Below are 12,643 nucleotides of genomic sequence, written 5' to 3' on the forward strand. Positions count from 1 at the left end.
CTGTTTTAATCCCTGGCTACGAAATTCTGAGGAAAGACAGAGAAAATCGAATGGGTGGAGGAGTTTGTATTTACCACAAAACCTCACTTCCTATAACACAAAACACCCTTCCCAACATCAAACTAAATTCTAGACTGGAAATCTTATGGTGTTCTTTGGAAGAAATGGGCTCGCGACCACTATATATTGGCGTATGCTACTGCCCCCCGGACTCAATCGATGAGCAACTCATCAGTGACCTGACTGCACAGTTAGATCTGGTTCAGCATAATCCAAACAACGAAATCATCTTGATGGGAGATTTCAATAGTGATCTCTTAAGAGTAACTCCAACATCAAAAACTAAACTACTGAAAAACGCCCTCTCAAGCTACAAACAGCTAATCACTAAACCAACTAGAACCACACATACATCATCAACGTTAATTGACCATATTTATGTCTCACACCCAAATAGAATAATAGCGTTTGACGTTGTGGTAACAGGAATCTCAGACCACGATCTGATCACATGTGTCAGAAAGAAAACATGCCCAAAGCCAAGTCGTCAAATTTGCAAAGTTCGTAACTATCGCTCTTTAAACTATGACGATTATATCTCTGACCTAATACACAAACTGGACAATCTCTTGGTGATCGATCTTAACCAAGCAACTGAAGCTCTCCAACAAGCAATTATAACCACTCTTGATAGGCACGCCCCTATTGTATTGAAACGGAAATTCATTAACAGCCCACCATGGTTGACAAACGAAGTGAAACACTATATGCATCTACGGGACAGACTAAAAAAGAAGGCAACGCTGCATCCTCACCTCTATGAAGAATTTAAAAACATGAGAAACTCCGTGACAAAAATGGTCAAAGACGCTAAGTCCAACTTTTTCAAACCCCAATTAAACAAAAGCACAAACAGTTCTGCTGTTTGGACTGCCATAAAAAATCTGCTGGCTCGTATGTCGAACCTTCTATCCAACTTAGGCACGGCGATCGAATTGTATCTAACCCAACTAAAGTATCAGAAATTTTTATCGAATATTTTACTCAAAATCAACAATATTCTCAGCCAATATCAAGAACAAATGATAGTGGCTACCATACCATTCGTAGAAGCGTCGATGTGCCTATATTTTCTCTAACACCAGTATCTGAAGCGGATATATTTAAATGCTTAAAGGATGTCCGGAGTAGTAAAGCTACTGGGACTGACGGAATTTCAGTAGCGTTGATGAAAGGCCTTTCACTCTTGATCACTCCGGTATTAACAAAGATTGTAAACCTCTCTCTCCACACTGGCAATTTCCCTCATGCTTGGAAAGAAGGGAAAATTAGACCCATTCACAAAGCAGGGGACAAAACTGACCCAGGAAATTACCGTGGTATCTCGATCCTCCCAAGTTTATCCAAAGTCCCAGAAAAAATTGTGAATGGCCAACTACAAAATTTCATTATCCAGAATAATCTCCCTCATAAAAATCAGGCTGGCTTCTTACCTAACCACTCAACCATTACGGGAATCGCAAACTTATACGAGAAAATAATCTCTGGAATTGATGAAAACAAAACTGTTGGGGTAGTCTTTGTCGATTTATCAAAGGCGTTTGACTGCGTCAACCACAAGAAACTGTTAAATGTATTATGGGAATGCAACCTCTCAGATGACGCATTATCATGGTTCAAATCGTATTTGGAAAATCGCAAACAGGGAGTCTCTATTGGGAATTGTACCTCTGGCTTTGGAGATATAACTTCAGGCGTTCCTCAAGGAAGTATTTTAGGCCCCTTGCTCTTTAATATATATACCCGAAACGTCCATAAATGCCTAAAAGAGTCAGAATCCTGCGAGTATGCCGACGACAACGCCATAATAACCAGCGATAAATGCCCTAATAAATTGATAGAGAAAATGACTGATGACATAAAGCGCCTGAAAGATACCTTGCAAACCATGGGACTAAAGATCAACGTCGCAAAAACCGTTTTCATGCTCTTTGCGCCGAGGAATAAAAAACAAAGCATTGAAAATATTACCCAACTTGGTGACTTGGACATATTTAGGGTAACACACTACAAATACTTGGGCCTCATCGTTGACGACCACCTGACCTTTAAGCCCCATATCGACCACTCAATGTCCAAAATTAGGCAACGTTTATGGCTAACCTTCCCATATTTGACTTCACTCGACCTACATTCAGCCAAAATCGTATACAAAGCTCTTATTCACCCGCTATTTACTTACTGTGATATATTCTTCAGCGGTAGCTCTAAAAACACCTTAACGGTCTAACCATATTATATCACAGATGTGCTAAACTGATCCTAAAAAAGCAAAAACGGGACTCATCGTCTGAAGCTCTCCAAGCTCTGGGATGGCCAACACTCAACCAACTATACACATGGCACTTAGCTATTTTTATGCAAAAGTTTTCAACAATAAGTGTCCCGAGTACATAGAAACCATGTTCCAGAATCCAAATCCTCATATACATGCTACTCGTGGTTCAGTAAATAATCTTTATGTCTACCAGACCCGTACTACTAATAGTTCTCGGAGCCTCAAATCCAGGGGAATAAAATTATGGAACTCTATCCCTCGCGATATAAAAAAAATAAATTCAATGTCTGTTTTTAAAACAAAGATCCTAGAATATATCAGAGATAACTTTTAATTTTAATTAACGTTTTTAAGTTAAACCGGACTCCTATGTAAACCAGTCGAAAACTGATAGGAATATCCATAAATAAAGCTATTATTATTATTATTATAATGACTAGATGTTATTCAGTAATAGAGTCTCTATAGCTTAAATCTCACTCGCAATTATTTATACTCAACTACACAACAATGGCGACGGAGGCGAGAAAGAGGTTCTACTACATTAGCTATTCACACGTCACTACCTTTGCGTCACCGTTACAACTATTGCTGCTATCGACATCACTACAGCCATGGCGTTACCCGCCAACACGTCTACTTCAACCAGAGGAATCATTACGGGACACTTCAAGCCTTACGACAACATCGAACTATGGTGCCATTACGCCGAACGAATAGACCTCTACCTTAAGGCAAACGATATCACCAACGCAGACAAGAAGGTAGCTATTTTCCTGACACTACTCGGATCACGTACTTACGCCCTGCTACGAAGCCTCGTGAGTCCGGCAAAACCTGCTGGCAAGACATACGATGAACTGGTACTCCTGCTTACGACTCATTTCAACCCACCACCATCGGAAATTACCGAACGCATCCGTTTTTTGAAAAGAGACCGCGCTCCTGGCGAATTGGTTTCCGCGTACATAGCGCACCTGCGTAAACTAGCCGGACATTTCAAGTTTGGAACCAATCTCGAGACGATGCTCAAAGACCGCCTGGTGGCGGGAATACAAAATCAAGCCGTCCAAGCCCGATTCATTACCGAGCCACCCAAGGACTTGATTCTACAAAGAGTTATAGACATAGCCCTGAATATGGAGTCCGAAGCAAGGCACCTGAACGACATAAATGGAAGTACCTCAGGAGTCAAGGGTTAGGATGATCTTCACCGGTTGTCTACCAAAAGCGACAATAACCGCTCCCGACGTTCGCTGAAATCCACAAAACACAAGCTTGCCCGTCTACCTCCAAACCTATGCTACAGATGTGGAGACGTAAACCACAAGGCGAACATCTACCCAACGGCCGTTTGTAACTATTTCAAGAAGACGGGACACCTGGAAAAAGTTTGCTTATCTGCCAAGAAAAAAGGTCAAGGTCCAGCTAATACTACGCGTCGTACAAAGAACAAGACCAACAGAGTCCATTTTCTACGAGACGCACAACTATCCACTGACGCAGCAACAACTTCGACATTACCGTCCAGCACCACTACACTGGAATACGACTTTTTCCAGATTTCAGCAGAAGTTACGCCTGCCTTACAACCTGCTCTAAGGCCATACTTGTATGATTTCCTGGTCAATGGAGTGAAGACTAAAATGGAACACGATTCCGGAGCATCCTACTCCGTCATTTCAGCTACAACGTAGCTGAACTCAAATAACGAACCGAAATGCCTGAGCTTCAACCAACAACCACAGCCTTAAAAGCTTACAATGGAATGCCAGTGGCCACGAAGTCATAGTAGAGTTGGAAGACGTCAGCGCCAAACTACCTCTCATAGTAGTTACACAACCTCTACTGAGCCTCTGTGGGAGAAATGGGATCGACGCGTTCAACTTGGCACCACCAGATATGAAACAACACATCCGCATCGACAACGGTACTTCCACTTCTCGGACAAACGAAATCCTCAGGCAAAACGAGTCTCTTTTTTCACCTGGACTTCATTTGATGAAAGTTCACCTGCATCAAAGACCTGGTTACGTACACAGAATCTTCAAGGCCAGAGCAGTACCTTTTGCCGTCAGGGAGGGACCTAGTCGATGAAGAGTTGGAAAGACTATTAATAGCGGGAATCATCGAACCAGATAAAATTGCTAAATCAGCAGCTCCGATCTTTCCGGTACTCAAGGCCAGCAAGAAAATTAGAGTTTGCGGCGATTTCAAACTAACAGCCAACAAGGCTACGCTAACTGAACAGTACCCTTTGCCGAAGATCAACGAAATTTGCTCCACTCTCAACGGCGGAAAGAAGTTTACTGAGCTTGATCTTCGGGACGCATATAACCAGCTACAACTGGACGTAGAGTCAAGAAATCTGGTCGTGATCACCACACAGAAGGGACCTTTTCGATACAGACGACTACCATTCGGCGTATCTTCAGCTCCAGCGGGTTTTCAAAAATAAATCGAACGTCTACTAGCGAATATTCCCAACGTCGTAATCTTTCAAGATAATCTTCTGATTACTGGTCCAAACGGCGAAAAGCACTTCAAAAACTTGGATACTCCTATCTCGACTAAAAGGAGCTGGACTGAAGCTGAGACGAGAAAAATGGGTTTTCCTTACGAAATCCGTCGAATACCCAGGACACTTGTTGGACGAAAGGGGTCTCCCACATTCTGAGAAGAACTTAAGACCTATCCTGGAAGCCCCTGAGCCAACAAACGTCATGGAGCTGAAATCCTTCCTGGGATTAATAACGTACTATTCCAAGTTTGTGCCAAATATGTCAGACCTGCTTAACCCTTTGTACAAACTTACGAGAATGGAACAACCTTGGGTATTGGACAAAGAAACGAATGAAGCTTTCATCAAGGCCAAAGGAATACTAGCCTCATCCACATTGTTAGTACATTTCGATCCGACAAAGCCACTAGTCCTTTCCTGCTAAGCCTCTGAGGTAGGACTAGGTGCAGTCCTGTCGCATGTTGAAGCCAACAAGTGCGACCGTCCAATTGCCTTCGCATCGAGAACGCTGTCTTCCGCCGAAAGAAACTACTGCCAAATTTAAAAGAAAGGATGGCGTCTTCCCTTCCTGACACGCAGAAAGAGCAGTTGCTACGGTCAAACACGGTCTCGCCAAGCTGAAAGCAGGCTCCATGAAGACTTGCTTGGCGAAATTCTTGTTTCCCCATCGAAAATCACCCAACGAGGAAGGGAAGACGCCATCCTTTCTTTTCATACATAGAGAGCTGCGCAGCCGTCTGGATTTGCCAAAACCTGTTCCTGCAACTGCAACTACTCCAGTACAGCAAGAGAAATTTGCAGTCAACAAGAAATTCCGTTCAAGTCAAGAAGTATGGGCGAAGAACAATGGACAGGGATGAAGTTTGTTCCAAGGATCTGTTTTGGGACCTACCGGCAGAGCCATGCTATCTGTTTCGACACCACTTCCAAACATTGCAAACGTTTACTTTGACAATCTTGTTTTTTAGGAGCACGAGCGATATCGCGAAGCAACCGAAGCTTTTTTTCAAGATTATACGAGTTCCCAGATGATCGAGTATTTATAGATTGTGCTGCCATAAAGTCGGGCCGTTATGATTTGTCATCTCGCGACTAAATAAGTATACAAATTTCAGGAACAGATGATGGACCACCCAAAGATACCCCTTTCCGGCAAGCACCAAAATAGAAGGCCTGAGCAATTCCTTTTTTGACACCTGGGAAATTAAAGCTGCAACTCTCGGTTCTCGCATGAGTCTCGGAAAAAAAGCTTTCACGGCAAATAGGAAAAACATTCGCTCACGAAAACGATTCCATTGAAAACTTTGTATTTTTCTCTTCAAACTGAAGCCTTTAAATGCCAGCTTAGTTCTGAATTTTTTGAGACAACTCAAATAAAAAACTAAGTTCTCATTTGCCTAGAATGTAACACCCAAAAATTCGGAAATTTACTCTTTGTACACTCTAAAAAGTCTCGGTGTTCAAATATTGTAGTAAAGGTGTATAAATAAAGAACCAATTTTTTAAAACTATTTTGAAGTAACATTCAAAATAAGATGGTGTTAAAATGGTGTGATGTTTCATTTAACACCTTTTTAAAAAATAGGAATTTAAAGTTGTTTAAAGGGAGTAAAGTAAGGGGCGTTTAGAGGGTGTAATAAGAGTATTTATGATAAATACCATTTCCACATCATTTGGGGAAAAAATGTTAAAACTGTGTAACATCTTATACACCTTTTCGTTGAATTGGTTTCTGAAATGATTATTCGATTAAGAACATGTGTAAAAATGAAGTGCTTTTTAACCACATTTAAATATAACTTTAATGGAAAACAAATCATTAAACAATTACTTTCAAAATCAAACATATATTATCAATGTAATGCAATGTGTGAAGGTAACATTTTGCTAACATATATTTATTCTTCCAAACGATTTGACGTCTGCAGTTCATCTAATTATGCATTAGTAGGTAATTTATTAACCATAGATTTATTTTTGTTTGCAGCGAAGGGTTACATAACATTTCCCCAAAATGTTGTATTTATTATTAATGTGATAATGTTTCTCATCACCACATGGAAATATGCGCCATTCATCCGGAAACTCTTCCACTTCGTTGGAGTGCAAATATTTTTCAAATTGGACAACTCTAAGAGTATTTCCACATATGTATAGAATTTCCGCTATACAAAATATGTGTTTGATTTCGCAAAAGGTTTTCACAATTCCGTTTCGCGAGTCAACAATTAGGACCCCTTTTACCGTGTATTTTACAGTGAAAAGCTCCGTTAGTTCAGGAAATATTTCATCAATTTTTTTTCTGCAATGATGTGGAAAACTTCCTTTTCAGGGTTCCCTTTCCTTTACCGGTTGCACTAATGCCATCTCTTCTATATTGAGAATATAGCCAGCGATAGCATTGAGCCATTTGATGCCTTTCACTCAAGTTTTTAAAGCTTTTAGAAGTTTTTGCAATTGTTTTAAAATACACATGTTTGGCTTCGAATCTAATGCACGACAAGGGATAAAGAGGGCCAAATTTTCTAGTAGAGCTTGGGTAATGAATTAAGTAATGAGATTTAGGGGTAGTTATTTGCTCACCATAAACATCCACAACATTGCTTAAAAAGGTTTCAATTAACGTTTCCAACTCTGATATAGATGTTAAAGACACCGTTTCTGCAAATATGATGTCACAAATTTGTCGGAGTAGCAAGTTATTTTCCCATTGGGGTGCGTTTCGTGAAATAAATTGCTGAAAAATGATAGGGAAAAGCCTGAATAAACAAAAGATTTCACTGGCTGACCCTTTTAAATGCCCATTCATAATGGCGTTTCTAATTTGACTTTGTGGCTTACTAGACTCACTGTTTCCATACGAGAATTTTGAAATTGACTCGTTAATTTAGAAGCCAACCAGAGAAATATAGCGATTTCCTTGCCAGCAACCTAAAATATCAGGTAATGTTCGATTTCGAAATAGTTACTATGCTACTGGGTGGGGCAAAAAAGGCTTTGCATATTATACCTATTCACAAAATATTATGATCGAAATTATATTTACGCCTTATAGTCTTACGATGGGGTTTTTTGAAGAATTCGTGGATTTGGATGAGTTTTCCGTACTTACTGATCGAATAAAAATAAAAGTCATACAAAAGGTTGGTTTCATGATAATTTTAGTGGGGGTAAACTAAAAAATCAAATAATTTTGCTTAAATTTCTTTACTATTTAACAAATGTACTAAAAAAATTGACCTAGAGTATTAATCATTTTTACTCCGTGTGGTTATGTATTTCAACCGTAAAGGGGACTAGTAAAATTGACAGTTCTGATAGTTGACGGTACGATAGCACGAGGACGGTTTTGAATTTCTGTATAAAGCCCGGGTTTTAAAAGGAGTTGTGAAATTTATCTAATAAGAGTTTGTAAAAGTGTAAAATCATTCTTAAACTCATACTGGAAATGAAGAATTTCGCACTGTTTGATAGTCGGAATGAGTATATATTGTCCCTGACTTACACCAGCTTTACGGCTTCAGGACCAGTTTTCGTATACATATAAAGCTATCTCACAAGCCTTTGTGTGACGTCACCTATACTATTTGCCCATAGAACCAAAATGGTAAAAAACAGGGCCGCCAACTGTCAAAGCTAAGCCCGTGACGTTTTGCCTAAGCACTGACGTCACAACTGAGATGGCTCTATACATGTATAGAAAGCCTTCCCAAACTGGAAGACGATTTGTCTCGGTGAGGTTGCTTACATAGACATCGGGAACACCTTTAATTTACCTTTAAATTGATGGATTTAGATTTTTTGGCAAACGAAATTTAGAAATTTGTTACTTCTAGGGTTTATTTCTGATTGTGTTGATTTTCTACGATATACAGAAAGAGAAAAATGTATGCGAAACTAGAAATGGCACCTTATAGTGTCGTTGTCACTGTATCCCGCGTGTATTAAATTGAGCAGGCATTTCTCAAGTTTATGTGGCACTCTTCGTAACATTGTAGCGTACGCGAGCCACTGTATCGCCTTGGATCGTCGTTGGGTACAACCTTAGCACATTGGAAACCACACGGTACAACCTTAGCACATTGGAAACCACACGGAGCATTGCAAAATAATTTTTGTCCTTGTCATTAATTTTCTCCAGTGTAACTTAGAAACGTTTTTAAATTGTAATATCCGAGTCCCAAATTGTAAAGATTTCGGTTTGCAGAATTATTCTAGTTTGTAGTGGCGTATGTATAACAAGAATAATTTTGATTGTTTTTTCTTTTTTAAGGCCTTCTCTGACAATGGTCCAAACCTTATTTGTGAACAAAGTTTAATAGAAGCTAATGAAGACATTCATGTTGAAATTGGTCCCGAAATTAATACCAGCTCGTCATTGGTACAAAATGAAGAAAACAGTGCAAGCAGCACCCCTTTAGAAAATAGTGAACCAGCTCTGCCTTGGTACTATATAGGACTAAGAAAATATACCTCTATGTTCCGAACCGTGTAATGTTTTTACTTAAAGGTCCGTGGAATTGTGTTCGAATAAATATGCTTGTTCAAGGGCAAGCTTTGCAGCAGAATACCAGCTTCCTGCTATCCCAGTTTACATAACAAATTCCGAACTTTACTCATCGCAACCAATAGAGAGGAAGAAGCAGAGAGACAAAGAAATTAGTCTCTAGTTTTTAATGATTTTTATCAGAAATATTTTTCATTTTAAGAAACGATTTGAAACATGTTTTAGAATATTTATATTTCTGAATTAAGTTTGTTTCTTTCTAAATAATATATCCACCATCACATATGATCATTGCTAAGTTTCTAGTCCGAAAATATCCACATTTAGAAAAATGCCCAGGATGCGATTTCGTAAGTTGCTATGCTTAAACCTATTAGCATTGCTGGTGAAAATGTAGTTTGCTAAGCACTTTAATTCAGCCTGTTCATACAAATAGCTGAATAGTCGGTCTGAAATACTTTCATTTTCTCTATTTTCCAAGGCAAAATGGTCCTCGCGTCTTTCAAATAAATTCAAAAACTTCTGAAGACCACTTAAAAATGATAAACGCGTGAATGAAATGAAAACAAAATATGCCAAAAAGCAAACCTCAGTGCTCCTAGTTCAGTTGGAAATGTCTTGCCTGATAACCTTGCTGATTTTGAAAATACTGTTGGAAACAACTTAAACAGGGTGGTCCAAATTACACAAGAACTAGTTGGGGATAGTTCAGAAACGAGCATGGTAACGGAAAATCGGGATCAAGAAAGAAACCTTTCAATGGGATCAGGGGGTAAAGAAAATACTTCGGATGTGGAAAAGGTGGACACTGAAATTTCACTGAGAGTAGATAGAGGTAAAGAAAGAGCCCCAGGAGTCGAAAGAATGGATAGGGAAAGTACACTGGGAGTAGAAAAAGGCAATGAAAGAGCCACAGAAGTGGAAAGAGTAGAAATTGAGAGAGCCACAGAAGTGGAAAGAGTAGAAATTGAGAGAGCCACAGAAGTGGAAAGAGTAGAAATTGAGAGAGCCACAGAAGTGGAAAGAGTAGATATTGAAAGAGCCACAGAAGTGGAAAGAGTAGATATTGAAAGAGCCACAGAAGTGGAAAGAGTAGATATTGAAAGAGCCACAGAAGTGGAAAGAGTAGATATTTAAAGAGCCACAGAAGTGGAAAGAGTAGATATTGAAAGAGCCACAGAAGTGGAAAGAGTAGATATTGAAAGAGCCACAGAAGTGGAAAGAGTAGATATTGAAAGAGCCACAGAAGTGGAAAGAGTAGATATTGAAAGAGCCACAGAAGTGGAAAGAGTAGATATTGAAAGAGCCACAGAAGTGGAAAGAGTAGATATTGAAAGAGCCACAGAAGTGGAAAGAGTAGATATTGAAAGAGCCACAGAAGTGGAAAGAGTAGATATTGAAAGAGCCACAGAAGTGGAAAGAGTAGATATTGAAAGAGCCACAGAAGTGGAAAGAGTAGATATTGAAAGAGCCACAGAAGTGGAAAGAGTAGATATTGAAAGAGCCACAGAAGTGGAAAGAGTAGATATTGAAAGAGCCACAGAAGTGGAAAGAGTAGATATTGAAAGAGCCACAGAAGTGGAAAGAGTAGATATTGAAAGAGCCACAGAAGTGGAAAGAGTAGATATTGAAAGAGCCACAGAAGTGGAAAGAGTAGATATTGAAAGAGCCACAGAAGTGGAAAGAGTAGATATTGAAAGAGCCACAGAAATGGAAAGAGTAGATAAAGAAAGAACCCAAATAGCAGAAAGAGCAAAGAACAAAAGAGCCCCTATAGTGGAAACAGTAGACAAGGACAGAGTAGCGGGAATGGAAATCGTAGACAAGGACGGAGTCGCGGGAGCGGAAACAGACAAGGACGGAGTCGCGGGAGCGGAAACAGTAGACAAGGACTGAGTCGCGGGAGCGGAAACAGTAGACAAGGACTGAGTCGCGGGAGTGGAAACAGTAGACAAGGACGGAGTCGCGGGAGTGGAAACAGTAGACAAGGACGGAGTCGCGGGAGTGGAAACAGTAGACAAGGACGGAGTCGCGGGAGTGGAAACAGTAGACAAGGATGGAGTCGCGGGAGTGGAAACAGTAGACAAGGACGGAGTCGCGGGAGTGGAAACAATAAAAATGGGCATGGAAAGAAAAGGCAAGGAAACAACCCCGGAAGTGGAAAACCTAATACCTGGAAACGATTTGGACTCCTCGGCAGGAAATCTACCACGCCGAAAACGTGTCGCGACTGAAAATCCATCTACCCGTCAGGCCAGTAAAATTTTTAGGGAGCAGATTACTGAAGGAAACGTTGTTTGGAAAGCAAAAATGTCACGAAAAAAATAGACAAACGTTTTAAGGTACGTTGTTTTCAAATTATATTACATGGGGTTTTTTTTAAAACGATTGTCGTAAATAAGATTCCAACTAACTTCGAAGACTATATGAGTATATCAAAGTTTATAAGAAATTTATAAAAGATGAACTTTTCAAACGAGTCATGGATTTTACTGAAATTGACTTAAGAATGATCAGAACATTCAGCGACAGAGCAACTCTGATTCAGAATGGAGCAGATATAAAAGACGTTCTGGATGAATATCCAGCTTTAAAACATATTACTCAGGCACAGTTGAAGCTTTTAATGGACACATTAATCAATAGTTCTAATGCATGTTTACATTCATAATCGTATGTGTAAAAAAACGCAATATATTTATATATATTTGCCTCGACAATGCTCTATTATGTTCCTTATCAGGAAATCTATGTATTCCTCTCCTTATTTATAGTTGGATCAAGAATTCTTGTTGATAATAAAAGTCTCCAAAGATAGAACCATTCTTGATAGTGTAAAAAAGTACGGGGATCGAATTTGGGATATGGCTCCCGTTAAGAAATGTAATACCATTAAGAGTGGCATTATCCAAGAAGCAATGCAAGCCAAAAAAGGAAGAGAAACTGAAACTAAACGCGTAAAAAATGTTTTGTTTAAGAAGCAATTAAACAATTAAGATCACATTGGAGTAAAAAGGTCCTTGTCTCTGCTTCTTATCTCAGTCCTCGTTAATGAAAACCTCAACCGAATGTTTATTTCTGAGAAGGTATTTTCAAACTCCATAAAATTAAAATTCACTTTTTAAACTTATAAAAAATAACTTTAAAAGGACAAGAACATGCTTAAAAAGCAAGGCCCAATTATCGTGGTAAAAGGTGAAAGTACATATGACTATATATCGATGATGAATTTATAGTTGAATGTTTGGACCTGGTGTACGCGATTGGTTGTTTTTTT

At 39.4% G+C, this 12,643-nt stretch overlaps 1 protein-coding gene across 1 annotated transcript; it reads left to right on the plus strand.

Moving 5' to 3' along the window:
* The first annotated feature begins 2,952 nt into the window (after positions 1–2,952).
* On the plus strand, positions 2,953–5,480 carry LOC149691223 (uncharacterized). The gene is made up of 6 exons (XM_089869504.1): positions 2,953–3,494; positions 3,648–4,031; positions 4,087–4,367; positions 4,417–4,782; positions 4,979–5,237; positions 5,327–5,480. Exons 1-6 carry the CDS (start codon positions 2,953–2,955, stop codon positions 5,478–5,480), a joined length of 1,986 nt encoding a protein of 661 aa, XP_089725630.1.
* The last annotated feature ends 7,163 nt before the right edge of the window (positions 5,481–12,643 follow it).

Source organism: Phalangium opilio, unplaced genomic scaffold, assembly GCF_054372755.1.
Source record: "Phalangium opilio isolate 3A_F unplaced genomic scaffold, DU_Popi_V2 ptg000026l_1, whole genome shotgun sequence".
NCBI classification, from domain to species: Eukaryota; Metazoa; Arthropoda; class Arachnida; order Opiliones; family Phalangiidae; genus Phalangium; species Phalangium opilio.

Coding starts and splice junctions, on each gene's coding strand:
- LOC149691223 (XM_089869504.1), top strand. CDS start 2,953: ATGGCGTTACCCGCCAACACGTCTACTTCAACCAGAGGAATCATTACG. Junction 4,032..4,086: donor TCCGTCATTTCAGCTACAAC/GTAGCTGAACTC, acceptor CAACAACCACAG/CCTTAAAAGCTTACAATGGA. Junction 5,238..5,326: donor ATACTAGCCTCATCCACATT/GTTAGTACATTT, acceptor CGCATGTTGAAG/CCAACAAGTGCGACCGTCCA.